Below are 19,197 nucleotides of genomic sequence, written 5' to 3'. Positions count from 1 at the left end.
GACCAGCCCTTCTGGCACCAACAACCATGCCACGTTCAAAGGCACTCAAATCACCTTTCTTCCCCATACTGATGCTCGGTTTGAACTGCAGGAGATTGTCTTGACCATGTCTACATGCCTAAATGCACTGAGTTGCCGCCATGTGATTGGCTGTTTAGAAATTAAGTGTTAACGAGCAGTTGAACAGGTGTACCTAATAAAGTGGCCGGTGAGTGTAGAAATTGACTCTTGGTCTGATGGACCCACGTCTTTTCCCAGAGGTTGCTGAGACCAAAACTGTAGCAATTTGTTGACAGGTATACCAACTTTTGACGGTAAATTGGATGTAATGACACAGACCCTTTAAATTCCTCCAAATTTTATTTATTTTGCACCATACTATTCCGCAGTGCTTCACATATATTGTCAACACTGTCCCATATAGGGCTCACAATCTAAAATCCTTATCAATGTGTCTTTGGAGCATGGGAGGAAACCGAAGTACCAGTGGGAGACCCACACAAACACGGGTATGACATCCAAACTTCTTGAGGATGTTGTACGTGGCTGGATTCCAACCTAAGACTCCAGTGCTATCACTGAGCCCGCGTGCTGCCCAATAAGGCCATTCATAGAGTAACAGAGGGTTCAGCACGCTCACCTAAAGAGGAACATACCAGTGACGTAGACAGATCCATTTTTGCAAACTATGTCTATTGTGCTGCACTGAAGGCATACAATGAGCAATCCTAATACTCATATCAACAATTTGCCTTATTGCGCAATTGTAAACGTATCGACATAAAGGTCTATTAGATTTAATCGCACCCCCGAGCCAAACTCATCCCGTCAATATCATCAGAATAACTGCTCATTCCTGTAACAATTGTAGTATTCCTTTTCACCTCGCAGGCTCACGTGGCCCAATCCGAGACACATACGCGAAAACATGCACGTGTGCCAAAACAAGACAATTCTTATTTAGCTGGAGCCAGAAAGAACAATCCCAGCCTCCTACATTGATTTATCAGGATAACGGTTACGTCCACTAAACACATCTTCTGCACCTCCTTCGCTGCGGCGCCTGTCACAACACTGTGCCTTCTCCAACTCGGGGAATGTGATTTAAGAATGGTTATTGTGAGCCTCTTGTGCGGGGTTGTAACACATGCAGAGACATGTGCGAGAGAGTCAGCTACTCACATGGATGACTCAATAGCCAGACAAGATACTGGAGGCTGCTAAAGCAAAGTGAGCAATGGGAAAATAAATGACATGGCTACAAGTGGATTTTTCAAGACCTTTTTGTGCATTCGTGCTTTTAATTTAAAAAAAAAAAAAAATTTTGTAGAACACATAGGTTATCAATAAAATAGAACTTCACCAACCTTCATGAACATACTGAATCCCGTCTTAAGTAGATCAGTGAGACCTGAAGACATATGCTCAATATCTGTGGGTTCTGCGTGATCAGGATGGAAGATTTCTTCTACGATCTGCTTCAGTAAAGACTTGTATGAAGCCTGGGAAGAATAGGGAAACATTAAGAAAATAATAAAGTTTAATCATTTTCTGAGAGCATCATTGTCATCAATCCACATACCAATTTCTGAAAGCAAAATATAGAATTGGATTAGAATTATCAGATTAGTATTTAGATCCCTTTTCTACTTCAGCCTGGTTAAAGGGGTGTTCACAAATGTCTGTTGCTCTAATCTGTCATAGGATGAGAGCAACGGACATTAATGGCAATAGAGCAATGGATACAGATGGGGTGCCTTTTAATTGGTGTCTGTGCCCTTTCACCCTAATGTAAAAAACATGATGGAAGCTTTATTTTGTCATGTTTGACAGCAGAAAGCTTCCATCATATTTTTACATAAGAGTGAATGTAGATAGCCGTTGTTCTATCTGAATCAGTCACTCTATTATTGTTTATGTCCGTTGCTCTCATCCTATGATGGAGGAGAGCAAGAGACGCTGATGACAGTAATGTGAACTCACCCATAGCTATTAGTGGAGTCTGCAAGCAATATGACTTAGTGGTCAACAAACAGTTCTTGAATATGAGCTGAAGATATTAACATTCCTTGTATATAAAGGGGTTGTTTAATGGGGTGTTAGCATGCAAAAAAACCTGTCTATTTCTCCAGGAACCCAGGGCTGGCTCCCAGTCTTTGATATGTTGTGCTAAACCCACACAAGGTATAGTCTATGGTGCATTTGTATGATATATGTCCCATTTAAAACAACAGTCCAGTCAGTAGCTCATAGAAGAAATGTAAGTCAGTGTCTACAGAGGATGACTACCTACTAGGTATTGTCTTCAAGCTGGTTGGCCACTTAAGGGTCCATTCACACGGTGGAGAATGGCGCTTTATTTGGTGCTGAATTTTCCACGCTGAAAAAAAGCCTAATATTGATTTCAATGGGTTCTGCTAGTGGGAAAAAAAAGTTAGCGGTACCCATTGAAGTCAATGGGAGGCTTTTTTCAGCGTGGAAATTTCAGTGTTAAATAAAGCACCATTTTCCTCCATGTGAATGGATCCTTAAGCTCCCTTCCAGTAGAGCAGAACTGTGATCTGTGACTACATGGTAGCTATAGTTTGTACAGGGAATCTATCTGAGTTAGTCTAAAACAACCCCCACCCCATCATTGGTTTAGGTTGCTTCTTCCTCCTTCTCTTGTGTAGCTTTGCCCCTTCAGATTGGCTAGGAGTAGAGGACCAGAGATCTGTTGTGGAGGAACCGCGCTCTCTGGTATATATAAGAGGATGGTAGACCAAGATCTAAACTTGAATAATTTATTGGATAAAGTATAGTACAGCACACATCACGACGCGTTTCTGGCCTCACAATGGCCCTTTCTCAAGTGCGAAAAAGAGACAGCTGCACCATCCAGATCCTCCTCATGTTACTCGGCGATCAGCCCTTTCCTTCACTCCAGGGAGACCCCACAAATAGATGTCACTGTCTATTCCGAATCCAGGATCCCAGGATCCTCCTGACAAAGAAAAGCAGATGGTGCTGTTGTATGATCCAGGAAGCAGAGCAGTAGTCCGGGACTGTCCCACTCCCAGCGGTAGGAGGAGAAGGAGGAGGCGTCGGTGTCGGAGGCTGCCACTGGGAGTGGGACTGTGAGGGACTACTGCTCTGCCCCACTCAAAAAAAAAAAAAAAAATTATCAGATGTCTCCGAAGGTCTGTTATAACCTTATGGGGACACAAGTAAAAAAAAAAAAAAAAAAAATCAAATGAATTTAAAAAATACATTAATTAACATGCCAATAAAACGCCCTTATTACAAGTTCTAGACCCACCTATGACAACACCATGAAAAATAAAAATTACCATAACGGAGAGAAAAAACTACTTTGTGATATTAAATTTAATAAAAATGAGAAGTGAAACACAAACATGTTTTCCCTCTTCTTTTGTTTATATTTTCCTGGATATAAAAAGAATTGAAAAAAACATTCAAAAATAAAAACAACAAAAAAAATAATGCCCTATGTGTCACTGAAAAAAAACGCAGAGATTAGCTGAATAGCACAAATGATAGAAATGTTATAGCCCTCAGTACCGCACATATAAAAAAAACTGAAAATGTGGTCCTGGACCAGAAATTGGCCCGGTACACGAGTGGTTAAGGAGTGTTTCCAGAATTCTGCTAAATTTTTACAAAAGAATTTAGATTTTCCATAGCAAAATGGTGGCTAATGTGGGCCAGATCCCATACGAATAACCTCCCCTGTGGATATGTCATCAGTATGAAAAATCATTTTGGGGCCAAAAAAAACTTTAACCGCAGTCAAATGTTATGGATCAAACTACATTTCATGCCTCATAGTCACTTTCATATTCTGCGCACAACAAATACGTAAAAACAACAAACATATGTCATCTTACTACATTACACCATAACCACAAAATTCAGCTCTGAATAAAATATAATTAACATTTTTACAGAGAAAATGTACGGGGCAGTAACCACGTGTTTTTGTGGCTGGATAATACCTAGTATTTTTGTTATTCTGTTAGACTTAGTACATAAGCGTGTAGGTCATATCCCTTTAAATGAACTAGTACTTAGATGACTGTATATAGGCACAGGATTTCCGTAAAACTATAATCCTAGTCATATCATTTAAGACAATATTTCTAGCCATTAAATATAAATCACACAGTTGCAGAAATGACAACCTGCGTAGTGTACAGGAGCGCTGCATTCCTTTCATCCCACCGGTCTAGTACTTGACACCTACATTTGGAGGAAGCCTAAATATGGCTGTAAGTGCTCGTGGGCGTCTGATTTACAGCTAATTTTCACTCAAACAAAAACACAGGTTTATAGCTGTAATACACGATAATACGTGCCATGACAATGGCTAGACTGACGGGGAAGGGTGGATTTCTTATCACGGCCTACCCCTATGAGCGTACATGTACTGAAGCCTATTACTCCATAGACAAGTCCCATAACAAAAGTGCCTAGTCACGTCTGGTCAGAAAATGGATTGTTCACTATACAAGTTATTTCATCCAATGATAATAGGTTACATTTCAGTAACTGCAGGTCCTTGTAGAGATCCACAGATGGCCTTTTACTTGACCCTTGTGCTTTATTCTCATGCTGAGTTCAGACCAGTGAATCCAGCCAATACACAAAGATTTTTGCAGACAAACCTGTGTTTAGTGCACAGCAGCTATGTTCACAATGCAATACCACCCCTAACATAAAGGTTCCAGTGTGCAGCAAGACTGACTGTTGAAACCATGAACGTGTATGATCAGTGGCGTAACTAGGAATGGCGGGGCCCTCCTCCGATCTGCGCGCTCTATTATGCCCCATAGTGGCCCCTGCACACAGTATTATTCTCCATAGTGACCCCTGCACACAGTATTATTCCCCATAGTGACCCCTGTACACAGTATTATGTTCCATAGTGGCCCCTGCACACAGTATTATGTCTCATAGTGGCCCCTGCACACAGTATTATCCCCCATAGTGGCCCCTGCACAGAGTATTATGCCCCATAGTGGCCCCTGCACACAATATTATGCCCCATAGTGACCCCTGCACACAGTATTATGCCCCTTAGTGGCCCCAACACAGAGTATTATGCACCATAGTGGCCCCAGCACACAGTATTATTCCCCATAGTGACCCCTGCACACAGTATTATGTCCCATAGTGACCCCTGCACACAGTATTATCCCCATAGTGGCCCCAGCACAGAGTATTATGCACCATAGTGGCCCCAGCACACAGTATTATGTCCCATAGTGACCCATGCACACAGTATTATGTCCCATAGTGACCCCTGTACACAGTATTATTCCCCATAGTGGCCCCTGCACACAGTATTATTCCCCATAGTGACCCCTGTACACAGTATTGTGCCCCATAGTGACCCCTGCACACAGTATTATGTCCCATAGTGGCCCCTGCACGCTTTATTATGCCCCATAGTGACCCCAGTACATAGTATTATGCCCCATAGTGACCCCTGTACACAGTATTATGCCCCATAGTGACCCCTATACACAGTATTATGTCCCATAGTGGCCTCTGCACGCTGTATTATGCCCCATAGTGGCCCTTGCACACAGTATTATGGCCCATAGTGGCCCCCTGCACACAGTATTATGCCCCACTGTGGACACCCATGAACAATTATTATACTCTGGGGTCTTTTCAGAAAATGTGGCGTCAGTTACCGATCCCGGCCCCTGCCAGGATCGGTAAGTAAATAGGGCCAGTTACCGGCTGTAGTAACTCCACCCAGTAACGGCCTATTAAGAAAAAAAAACGCAGCAGTAGTAGCTGTCGCCGGGTCCCTAATGTCCCGGGCCCTGTGGCAGCCGCTACCCCTACTACCCTGGTAAACATGCTATTGAATATGATCACTAACAGTAATTAGTGTAGTAGGGATTTTAGGAGGGGCAGATTTAAAGGGGTTTATCAGGAAAAATGATTTTTCTCTGCAGACTGGGGAAGGTAAAAAAAAAAAAAAAAAAACATACTCACCTTTCCCTGGTGCTACAGTATCCCAGGCCACTATCCGGTCATGTGGCTGACTAACCCCAGTGGTTACATGTGGCATAGGACCAGAAAACAGCCTGGAACATCGGGGACAGGCGAGTATGTTTTTTTTTTTTTTGTTTGTTTGTTTGTTTTTTGTTATTTTACACCTTCCATGGTCTCCATAGAAATATTGTTTTTTTACTGGACAACCCCTTTTGATTTATCTGGCCTTATAGTATTCATTTCACCAAAGGTTTTTGCCTACATGTTATCAATTGAAGTCCAGTCATAAAGGTTTAGAAGAAACACACCTTACATATTCCACAGATTTATAAAGATTGTTACTGTGCACATCAGTCTGTCTAGCAGAGCAGAGAGGAGGATGTGGGTAAGTACTTTTTTAGTTTCTATACAAACCTTGCTGGATACATGTATTTCTTTAAAACACTACATACTAATCAGCCCATCAGAGAGCAATCTTGGCTTTGATCTGTGGGATTTCCTAGTTGCTCTGTAGCACCAGCCATTGATATGCTACATTTGCCCTGCATCCAGACCTAGCATCAGCACCTGGCACATAGTCTTTTTACAAATGCCAACAACTACACGCCCTGAATGTAGCTGGCTTCCCCCTCCTCATTGCTGCATACCAATGCTCCCCTGGCCCTGGGATGGGAAGTTCTCCCCTTTCATATACATCAGGGAGCGATGTTCTCCAACCCCTCCATGTCAGGGCATAGATCCCAGAGCACTCCAGGCCATTGGATTAAAGGGGACTACTAAGACTATTGCACAAGAGTCTACACAGACCCAGAGCCAGCCATGCAGGGGAAATATCTATATTAGAAAATAATCTTCTCTTGTGATGTTCAACTGCATAAATGATGGAAGTGTTCTACCGGCAATGACAACCTAAAAAGCATCCAAACAATATCACAAGTTGATAGCTTCCTCCCACTCCTTGCCACATAATATTTACTGCCGTCTCACTCTTTCTAACATCTGCTCCCGGTGACGTCACCATCACTACAAACCAATAATGAAAATTCATTCTCAAGTGAAGAGGCCATTGAGGACATGGAAACAGAATTAGCCTTTTGTCTATAAGGTCTGGATGTCTCATGAATAAGACAATATGCAGAGGAGTATGATGGGAAATGAGCTTCATAAATATAAAGAGGAATATAATTGTATTTAGGGATACAAAGGCTTAATCCAGGTGCCTACGCTATGGTAGCCCATGTACAATGGGATCCAAGAAACTTCACAGACACCTTCTATATTAACCACTACCGTTCTCAAGAAGCACTTTTACTGAATGGGTTTCCTGAAAGATTAGAAGGTTGGCAGAAGCGGCTGATACCCAGCATGTCATGGTGAATCACAGAAGTCTTTTGGTCACAAATTGTGCGCTGCACATGTTCAATGTGATTTCCATTGCCAAGGCAGATGTCTATGTGGTTGTGGAGTTCTGTTCCGGTGTGTGCCAGCATATCCTCAGATCTGGACTGCTTCCGTGATGCGTCATCTCAAGTTGATCAGATCCTGTGTTTGGGGAGTGGGGGCCATAGATACACTAAGCTCTTGGTGTTGCTCCACATAAAGAAGCCACAGGGTGTTAGTCTGGCGATGGTAGAGGTAAGCGAACCACTGGTGAATTATTATTTCTGGCACAGCCAATCCAGTTTCATTCAGGTATTGTCGAACATCCAGAGAGAAATGTGTAGGTGCTGCATCATGCTCATAGAGATCTGCCAAAAATAGTCTTTCTGTGGTATAAGGGCGGGTTCACACCTGCGTCCAGTCTTCGCTTTAGCCAATCCGGCGGGTTTCCGTCTTCTGCCCCGAGAAACTGGACAGGGGACGGAAACCATCTTCTTCAGGAGATGAAGCCAGATAATAAACCTAACTACTATGACTTGTGATAAACTCACTCAGTGAGACAGTCATTTGCCACAAAGTTAGAATTTGAAGCCAATAATCCATATGTCTTTATCGAATACATGAGGACCTCGCCCAAAGTAAATATGTTCCTGTTATGAAGCAGGTGCACGATCTACGATGCCTGGTCTCTGCTTTAGCCAATACGGCGGGTTTCCGTCTTCTGCCCCGAGAAACTGGACAGGAAACGGAAACCCGGCAGTAAGTTTTCATTCACTTGAATGTGTTTGCAAAGTGACTGCCCGTGTGCGTCTTCTGCCTCTCCGTGGCAAAACCGTTTTTTTGTAACCAAACACAAAGTATTGCATGTTCGGCTAAAGAAAATACGGTTTCGCTGTGGAAAGGCAGAAGACGCACAGGGGCGGTCACTTTGCAAACCCATTCAAGTGAATGGGTTTGAAAACTGACCACCGGGGATTGCCGTGTCCTGTCCAGTTTCTCGGGGCAGAAGATGGAAACCCGCCAGATTGGCTGGGCGCAGGTGTGAACCCACCTTTAGCCACTCCTTTAACATTTCCAAGCAGAATTGGCAAAAAAGAAGCGATTGTAGATCGTGCACCTGCTTAACGCAAAGGACGCGTTTACTTTGGGCGAGTTCCTCATGTATTCGATAAAGACATTTGGATTATTGGCCTCAAATTCTAACTTTGTGGCAAATGACCATCCCACTGAGTGAGTTTATCACAAGTCATAGCATTTAGGTTTGTTATCTGGCTTCATCTCCTGGAGAAGATGTAATGTGTATGGCTTACAATGCTGATGTTTTGGGTAGGTATGCATGCGGTGGTTTGCTGCACCTATAGTTCCATACTAATCAGCCTGGTTGTCTTTCTAGGACTACGCATGGATATGGCTCAAATCCTATGTACTGTCTCTTTAGAAGTCTTTGGGCGACGTGCCCTTCTCCCATGACATAAATACCCAGTGGTGTTGAATTGCTTCACTCAACACGAAATACAGTTCCTACGTGAAACACATTTGCCAAAGTTTTGCAGTACTGGCACAACATAGCCCATTCTTGCAAATTCCAACACACAATAATCTTCAATGTCACCATCTCATGTCACAGTATGTAAGCAAGCTGTGATGTGATAGGCCACTTTGTGGTGAGGTTGGTTCTTTGGACAACTATGCCGGATTTGCTTTGATTTTCCATCATTTACCACTGAGGCTACTTTAACTCCAGGCGGCAGCTTTTGCAACGTCCTTACGGGTACACCCTGTATATTCGTAAGCTTATTGGTTCTCTATGTAAAGCTTTTTCTGGCGTTGGACAGCCCCTTTAATGTACAGAATGTTATGTTCTATTCTTAGCGGGTAGAAATAACAAATCTTCTTGTAAGTGCATGACAAATACTTTGCTGTATGTTTAACAAGCTTAGGCTGGCAGCTATCCATTCACATCACAATATATTGTTTAATGTAAATCCCTACATAGATTCAGTACAGCAGAGATTTCCATGTCAATAACAAGGCTTCATGATGTAATTGGTGCACATATAGCAATACCGTATGGGACGGCTGACAGCATATAATCATATATTAACAACATAAGTGCCTCCAGCCAGAAAGTCTATTGTGTTTAAACACATGTTGTCCACGGTAGTAAGACGTGGCCCTATTGTGTATAGGACTTATCTGAACAATTTAAGAAGACTGTGCCGTAGATGAATGGCTTCCTATGATTGTTTACTCATAAATGCTGCGGCATAATAAACTTATTAAAACTGTCCAGTTCTTCCAAGTAATGCACCACATCTGCTTCCAACATGGCATCCTGAAGTCAACCATAGTAGAAAGTAGCTTAAAAGATTATTCCCATCTTGGAAAGTGATGGCATATTGCTGGGATATACCATGACTTTATGACTGCTCGTACCCTTGGAACCCCTACAAATGAGAGTATGGGGGCTTCAGTGCTGGTTTAAAGGGGTTGTAAAGGACCTACATGCTCATCTATCCCCAGTGCTCTACTGTCTGTGCCCGATCCAGAACTCAACATGTCAGAAGAAGAAAGGCCCAAATGTCCAATCAGTGGCCTCAGTGGCTGTCGGAGAGGGACTGGTGATGTCACTTACACACATGAGTAAGGCCACTATAGGGTGGGGCACAATGGGGATTGCATTAACTCTATTGTGGGACAAATCTGGTTATTGTGTTAAGTTGGGCGATAGATATCACAAGCTATTTTTATTGGCCTTACAATATAATGTAATTGTCTTTATATATTGGAACTTATGGAGATCCAGGGATTGCTTTTCATGTCTGTCCCAGACAGTGCAGTCTTTTTGTGGATAGTATCGGTGCAGGAATCACTTTGTACTTGATGTCTGAAGGGAAACATTTGCTGTTTCGGGATTTGCTTTTGATTAAGAACGGACAAGCTGATTTTCCTCCAGATTGCTATTTTGATTGTTAGTTATTTACAGATGCGGCAAGGCCAGGGGACAAGGGTGAGCAGATGCGTTCTTCTATATGTTCCCGATGTGGTGTCATACTGGTGGTCTGATCCAGTGTAGGTTACATATCATTAACTGTCATCATCATTGATCAGTTCTTCATATGTAAATGTGTCTGTGCTAAAATGTATACTCTATGGGTGAGAGAATAAGGTAATGTGCTGCTATTATCAATCTGGCACATGTTCATCATGATATACCATGCATGATATGTGTCACATCAAGTAATGTCAGTGAAATAGACTAAAGGACTAAAGACTAGAGATGAGCGAACAGTGAAATGTTCGAAGTTCGATTCGAGTAGCCGCTCAATACTTGACTGTTCGATCGAACATCGAACTCCATTATAGTCTATGGGGAATAAATACTCGTTTAAGGAGAAACCAATATTCGACTCAAGAGGGTCACCAAGTCCACTATGACACCTCAGGAAATGATGGCAATACCCTGGAATGCAACTGGGACAGCAGGGGAAGCATGCCTGGGGGCATCTAACACGCCCAAGTCACTGTATTACGTCGGGATCCCTGTCACCTTGCGATATGCGGGAGCTGACTTTTTCCCATAGGAATGCATTGACCAGCATTGATTGGCCGAATATCATACAGAGTACAGCATTCGGCCAATCAACGCTGGTTCTGCTGGAGGCTCATCTGTGAGGAGGCGGAGTCTAAGATCGGACCAGAATGGAGACTGCTGTGGACCGATCTTAGACTCCGCCTCCACCAGCATTGATTGACTGTGCGCTCAGCTCGGCCGCATCTCCGGTGTAGCAGTGCTGAGCGCACGGCCAGCACTGCTACATCTCGGCATAGGAATGCATTGACTAGTGTTGATTGGCCGAATGCCATACAGAGTACAGCATTCGGCCAATCAACGCTGGTTCTGCCGGTGGAGGCGGAGTCTAAGATCAGTCCACAGCAGTCTCCACTCTGGTCCGATTTAGACTCCACCTCCTCACAGACGAGCCTCCGGCAAAACCAGCGTTGATTGGCTGAATGCTGTACTCTGTATGGCATTCGGCCAATAAACGCTGGTCAATGCATTCCTATGGGAAAAAGCAGTCTATTTGTCCGTTGTTCTGGACTTCTGAAGGAATTGGACAACGGACAGCCCAATGCTAGTGTGGACCTAGCAAAATTATTGCCAAAAATACACTAGTAACAGTTCTATTTTTTAAAGAATTCTTATTTTGTAGCATTTATTTCAAACCTGCCTAAACTTTTTGCACAGTACAGTATATACATACACTATCTAAATAGTCCAAGGACATTACACTTCTCATCGCGACTTCTTAGAAACAACCCCGTTTTCTACTTTAGATGACATTTTGTGTTTTTGATTTGTTCTCTATTTCAATCCAGTCATCACAGCCATTGTCATGTAGGATGTATACACTCGCACAATCACACATTACAGTGAATGTCTCCTTCTTTATAACAATACAATTATATGGCATTTAATGAAATTCTCAGAATCCGTCTCCTTCATTCTCATCCTTGAACATCAGTTCTGCTGGTTTGATAAAAAAAAATCTCTTTCTAATGTAGTTTAAGGCTGCACGTCCCCGCACAAAACCCCATGAAATAACAACATAGAGGTGCAGATGGGGACTTCACAACGAATCAGTCATGGGTGTGATGTATGTTTAGCAGGTAGGGAAGTTTCCATAGTATATGTTTAATGTGTGCATAGGGTTACATTGGTCCAAGTGAGGTCGGAAGAGGGCAAAGAGCTGTATAGAACAACACAGTACAGCAGGGGCAGGCAACCTTCAGCACTCCAGCTGTTGTAAAACTACAACTCCCAGCATGCATACTTGCTCTGCTGTTCTTGGAACTCCCATGGAAGTGAATGGAGCATGTTGGGAGCTGTAGTTTCACAGCAGCTGGAGTGCTGAAGGTTGATGATCCCTGCAGTATACCAATGCATACAATGGTATGAAATATTAAAAATGCTTACTTTTTTTATTATTATATTCAATGGATACCCATGTGAAGTATGTCAGAGGCTTCCATTTTATATAAACAGCAAATCCCACCATATACTATATATATAAATATATCATTCATAATTGTGAATTGTGAAATCTGATTGACATTGCTCATTGCATCAACACTTACATCTTTTTTATAGTGGGGGGCAGTTGCTACCAGTACCTTTGCTCCAAGGAGGCCCTTAAAGAGGACCTTTCACCACCTCCACCAATACAAGTTCTTAGCATCTGTTATCAGGCACTGCTCCATGGATTCCAGCACAGCTGGAAATTTCTCACTATTCTCCAATCCCCACCATTCCTGAGTAACAAGCACCTGGTAGTTTTGGTGCCTGATGTGCTGTAATGTCAGAAGGGCAGGGTCAGGCAGGGGGTGTGGTTCAGAGCTCCAATCAGAGGCAGCCAGCGTCAGAGCTCAGAATCACAGCCCTTGTCTGCTCCCACCTGACACCGCCCTCCTGACATTACAGAGCCTATATAACATATAAGGTACCAAAACTAATAGAACTTATTGCTCGGGAATGGTGGGGCTAGAGAAAAAATTCTAATTGTGTCAGAATTAGTGAGGCAGAGCCTATTAATAGATATAAAGAGCTAATCTGATCCTCTACCCGAAAGCTTCAAAAAGACCTGGCTGCAATCAGGGGGGTCCCATGTGGTTGGAGCAGTGGTGTGCATGTGTGCCCATCACTCCATGTATTTCTGTGGCACTTTGAGACCTTTACCATTTCAGAAGTCCCTCAGAAGTGAATGGAGCAGTGGTCACACAGGCACCCGATTGACTCATTCACATGGGGCACTCACGGACCCCTATTCTCAGTGATAATCCTGCTAAGCCTCTTAAAAGTGAGTGCAGAAAAAGTATATTCATATAATATACCTTCATATCATAGTAAATAAGCTTCATCTACATAAAAGAGTAAAACGACAAAAGAATTCTCCAGCAATGACGACACAGAAACAGTCCGGTCTGTAATTCTGTATGTGTGTACTGGCAGGCAATTCTAGGAAAAAAGTATATTGTGCACAGAATGAACTCTAAAGAAATAGAGAAGTGTGTCCACGTGGTCAGAAAGGGGTTAAGAAGTCTAGCAAAACAAAGGGGCCTTTGAAAACTGCGAAGCCCACCAGAAATATAAACGGGCAGAGTAGACCCTTATTTTTGTGTACATTTGTGCGCAGCGCCCCTCTTTGAAGTAGATTGAAGGTCGTCCTCGCACATGTGCTTAGCATCCAGCCAACACAAGGCGACTGCCTGTAAGTCTGTGTAATGGAGCATTCCACGGCCGGCCTCAAACACTGGCACGCAATATTTAAAAGCCTGAACCTCACTTTGCTAGCCTGAAATTCAGAATATAAGTACCATCTGTTTAATATCCCCACCCTGTCAGGGTTCAGTCTGACTACAACCAAGGAAACAATGACTAGAGGGGGATATGAGCATAGGAAGCAGTCGTGGCTGCGGATACAGGAGAGATCAATACCAAGTGCAGCGACTGAGAGCATTGATGTAATGGAGACAGGTACTTGTGTGACAGTGACTAGTGATCCTCCAGCACCAGCATACAGCCGCATAGCTTTATGCTTCAGCTCATCCTCACAATACCTTTGCACTTTACTCTTCAGAAAGGAAAGAGGGATGGAGTGGGTGCATTTATTTGGATACGGGAAATAACTGAGAAATATCATTATGTGTTTGCCTTTCAATGGTCCGCAGGTGTTTCATACAGTACTCACTTACGGATTGTGCTTAACAATGGCACATTTCACATTTAAGAAGCCCAAATCTTTCAACACAACATCCGTCCCCATCTTACCCGACAGTCATACTATTTACTATCACTGGGGCTCTTGTAAAAGCTACAATAGTGTGGAGCTGATGGTTAGAAGTGTTATTGTCTGTGTTGTACTATGTATACTATGGGTGGATCTACATAAATGGAAAGTGTGGATTCTATAGAATGTCCTCGTTTTCACAATACATTATATTACAATGTATCTTATTGTGTAAACTAACATTCCTAAAAAAACAAAATCCACTATCTGCAGTTTTTTTTTGAAGATATTCTAGGGAGTATGGCCCTATATACTAGGTAGTTGTCTGGTCTCATTGACTTTTATGTAATGGCTATGGGCACATTCAGGTGAATGCTTCAAGTTACTGTCTGACTAAGTGATATCATTTTGTTTTTATCCAGAATGAAAACTTAGAAATGTTAGTGTACTACATGTTTTGTAGCCCAAGCCAATTGCTGGGACTTTCTGGGACTTTAACGGTGATGGACTATAGTATACAGAAGGTCCGTGATGGCAAACCTATGCCACCCATGCCAGAGAGGGCACACAGAGCCCTCTTAGTTGGCACTCGCGCCACCTCCATGATCACTCACTAAAGGGGAATCTGGTACAGGAATCCCTGTTAGTGAGTGATCACTTCTTTCAGCTGTATGTGCAAATGCACATACAACTGAAAACTGTCAGTGTAGGTCGCGGGTCTGCGGGAACCTGGCTTACACTGACTACAGAGTGTGACCTCTGCCCCGACTCAGGCGCAATGATGTAGGCCATCAACACCTGCGATTAGAAGAAGAAGGGGGATGCTTTTCATGGGACTGCAGCCATATTGGATAAGTAGCATAAACTACTGTATGGAGGCCACTGTGGAGCATATAATACTATGTGGGGGCCACTGTGGAGCAATTAATACTGTGCGGGGGCCCACTGTGGAGAATATAGTACTCTGTGGGGACCACTGTGGAGCATATAATACTGTGTAGGAGCACCTGTGGAGCATATAATACTGTGCGGGGGCCACTGCGGAGTTTATAATACTGAGTGGGGGCCACTATGGAGCATATAATACTGTGTGGGGGACCACTGTGGAGCATATAACACTGTGTTGGAGCACCTGTGGAGCATATAATACTGTGCGGGGGCCACTGCGGAGTGTATAATACTGAGTGGGGGCCACTATGAAGCATATAATACTGTGTGGGGGACCACTTTGGAGCATATAACACTGTGTAGGAGCACCTGTGGAGCATATAATGCTGTGCGGGGCCACTGTGGAGCATATAATGCTGTGTGGAGGCCACTGTGGAGTGTATAATACTGAGTGGGGGCCACTATGGAGCATATAATGCTGTGTGGGGACCATTCTGGAGCATATATTACTGTCTGGGGGCCACTTTGGAGCAAATTATACTACCTGGGGGCCATTGTGGAACGCATTGTACTGCATGGGGGCCATTCACTATTTATATCATACAGTATCTGTTTTATAGCAGACTTGATATTATTACAGGCTGTAATAATATTATACGGTCACTATAAAACAGGTCCTGGTTAATATAAGGTTAAATTTCCGTGTTGGCACTTTGTGATAAGTTAGTCTGTTTTGGGTTACAGTTTGGGCACTCCATCTCTACCTCAGATTGTGACTGATATTCTGTGCTGTGAATCCCTGCCTCACGCACCATCCCTCAAGCCCTGTGCGAAGCATAATACATAGCATTAGTTTTAAACACATTGCTCCTTTTTCTGTATTCACTTTTTAAAACTATTATTGCACATCCATTTCCATAGGTTTGGTATGGCAGAGAGGATGAATCGGAGATGAGAAGTGGCCAGGCACGTGTATGACTTTCTCTATTGTAGGTTATGGACATTCTAAAATGCTCAACTGTTTTTCTAGCCTCCATAAACTGTAATAAAGAGATTTGTGGATATTCTCTAGAGCAGTGGTCCCCAACCTTTTTTCCACCAGGGACCAGTTTCAACAAGACAATTTTTCTATGACCCGGTGGGGGCGGGAAGGGGTGTGGATGGGGCAGGGACGGGGTGTGGTTGGGGCGGGGTTAAGCATGGGGGTGTAGATTACTGATGACGGACACTGCAGGTTATGAAGATGGCTACTGATGACAGACACTGTTATGAAGATGGACACTGATGACGGATATCACTCCTAATGCTGCTATTAACTTCACTACAGCCTCACTACAGCTACATTAGGGACAAGTGATATGTAATGTAGTTGCCCAAAGTTTGGTAGGCGGGTGCGGGGTGGAGCCAAGACCCGCTGCATGTCCTGCATAGTACTAGAATCCCGGACATACAGCGGGTCCTGGCTCAACCCCGCACTTTACTCACCTTATCCCGATGAGCAACAACCAAGCGTCAGCTGCTGACTCCTCGACGCCGGTACACGGACCGATGCAACATGCCCCGCGGCCCAATACTGGTCCGCGGACCAGCGGTTGGGGACCCCTGCTCTAGAAGGCACAAGAGGAGAAGAGACAACTACCAATCTCTTCAGAGGTAGAAACTGGACCTTGAGACTTTTAAGGCATACTCTCTGGACATGCCATACAAACCTATAGATTTTATTGTGACTCCTGGGAGAGATTCAATCTAAACCCTTAGATCAGAAAACTAAACCATTTCCCTAAGGAATAAAAGTCCCAAGTTCCATCCTATTCCCACAGTCCATGGCACTCAGTACAGAACCTACTAAGATCCGGGATAATCTTTGTTTTACAATCCTATCTCTACCGTGTACCTAAATATTATTTGACTTCCACACCTGTGTGCTTCTGTCACCTTACACATTTTCTTTGATTCTCTGCTATCTCTGATCTTTTGTTAGGCAATTACATGGTGGTTCCTGTAAAGGAGGAGGATATTGGGATAGACACTCGGGGGTTATCTGTTACAAGGGGGGTATTCCGTACTTTGCATATTTTTTATCAGCCACTTATACTATATATGGAACACAATATATTTCACTTGTCAAAGCTGTAACTGGAGTCCACAGATTACAGTTATAGTCATCTATTTCGGAGACTATGAAGAACTATCTTTGGTCACTTACAATACACCAGTTTCCATGAATCCCGCCACCGATCCCTAAAAATGTCTTTTAATTTTTGACCAGTGGTCTTGACTAATATATGGGTTATGTCTTAGGCCACAAGTGTGTATTGTCAGTGTACTAGACATATTATTCATGGTTAGTACAATGTCAGAGTGGCAAACTTAAGTAAAAAATAGGTTTCTCTTGGATACCCAATTCTTCCTCCCATTTCTCAGATTTCGTTGTTTCACCCCTCGGAGTGGTCCCCCCCAAAAAAGAAACCAAACAAATTTCAGCTATAATTTCCTCTCCTTAAACCACTCAGGCTGGGTTCACATAAGCGCTTGTTTTCTGTTCAGGGATTCCATCCAATTTGGTGAAAAAATTCCTGCAAGCTAGACTTTTCTCTCTGCATTTTTCTGGTAGAAACTGGGCAGATATCTGTCGGATGCCATTATAGTCTATGGGTTGCACGGTTTTCCACAGGTAACTGCTTTTTTGGATTAGGTTTCCATTTTTCGGGTCTCCAAGTGGACCCAAAGAACGGAAACCCAAGAGTAGGTGCAAACCTAGCATTAGACAGTCATTAAAACTGGTGTAGTTAATTTCACTTGTATCCTATAAGCTGTAGTATAGTATTGGGTGTCTATTTACGTCAGTATATTCTACACAACGAACTACATGGCTATGCAATATGCTAAATGTCATTTCAAATCATATTTAATATTTTCCACTATTTTACAACAATTTTATGCCTTTGTCAAGGTTTTGCATTTTCATACTTTTGGAGCATTTGACTTCATCCGAGTTTTAGACAGGACCTTTGATGCAACGCTATGCAGTCACATGCTATTCATTTCAGTAGGAGATACGTATACACGTGAGACTGGGTAGCCATAGCTTAATTCGAGGGGGTACAGCTAAACATTGTGCAAAGGTAATTTTTGCATTGGGCCCCACTGCCAAGTGGTGTGTATGTCCTAATAGGAGAGAGGGGAGAATTCTGAGGACATGTCTGGCAAAAGTATCCAACTACCCAATCCTTATATCCCAACATCTGCTGTCAGGAGGCCTTATATACACATTAGCCGGTCATACTGTAACGTGTAGTCTTGGCCAATACATATGTACTATGTATGGTCAGCGTTAATCCTGTTGACTCTTATAAAGATCTGGGATAACCAGAAGCTGACTATATACACACGCGCTTCTCTCATGTCTTGTATCAAAGGATTATTAGTGATTAGGAGATTACTTTAGGACCACACATTGATACAATGGACCAATGTTAGCAAGCAAACCATATGTGTCTATTATAATCCTAAACAGATTTAGCTGCTTGCATAATGTGAAAAAAATCCTGTCTATAAAATGAAACCAAATAGAAAAATAAAAGGATCAAACATTGTCAAAACAATCAAAAATTCTAGATTAGAAAGTGACACGAAACATAATAACTAGAAAGATAACCGTCCTCACTGCTTACACTGTAATGTGCAACTTACTGTAAAATATGTGCACTCAGCGAGACCCTCGGCCTTTTATCATTTTATCCCAAAAACATTTTATACTGAAAATGCAAATATTAAGATTTGGTGTTTATTTTATCACACATGAAGAAAGCTCCGGTCCCACATGCAAGATCCATTTATTTACAAGGGATCTGATGGCAGCAAAGTCAGCAGGAAATTGCTAATTGAATATGTAAGCGATAATACAAAAATATTTGCATGTACCAGGCAGAAAAACAAGATTTGGTCACGGAAATATATACTTAGGACGAAATTTCAAAGACGAACTAAGATCAGGTACACCCAAGACAAATAACCTTCCCACCCATTTGTCTATAGACGCTCATACTCCCTGTTCACTTAGGACTTTTCTAGAACATGGGACCATACAATATATGGTCTATAAAGTCAGAAACGTCTGATTTTGTATATT

At 42.8% G+C, this 19,197-nt stretch overlaps 1 protein-coding gene across 1 annotated transcript in view; it reads right to left on the bottom strand.

Moving 5' to 3' along the window:
* SCFD2 (sec1 family domain containing 2) overlaps positions 1–19,197 on the bottom strand; it is a 378,807-nt gene that overhangs the window by 30,668 nt on the left and 328,942 nt on the right. Inside the window, exon 7 of the mRNA XM_075259676.1 lies at positions 1,368–1,502. Within this exon, the coding sequence (XP_075115777.1) occupies positions 1,368–1,502 (135 nt within the window). The remainder of the gene's footprint in view (positions 1–1,367; positions 1,503–19,197) is intronic.

Source organism: Leptodactylus fuscus, chromosome 1 (assembly GCF_031893055.1).
Source record: "Leptodactylus fuscus isolate aLepFus1 chromosome 1, aLepFus1.hap2, whole genome shotgun sequence".
NCBI classification, from domain to species: domain Eukaryota; kingdom Metazoa; phylum Chordata; class Amphibia; order Anura; family Leptodactylidae; genus Leptodactylus; species Leptodactylus fuscus.
The sequence above is the reverse complement of the archived record's forward strand: the minus strand, read 5'-3'. Positions and strand labels throughout refer to the sequence as shown.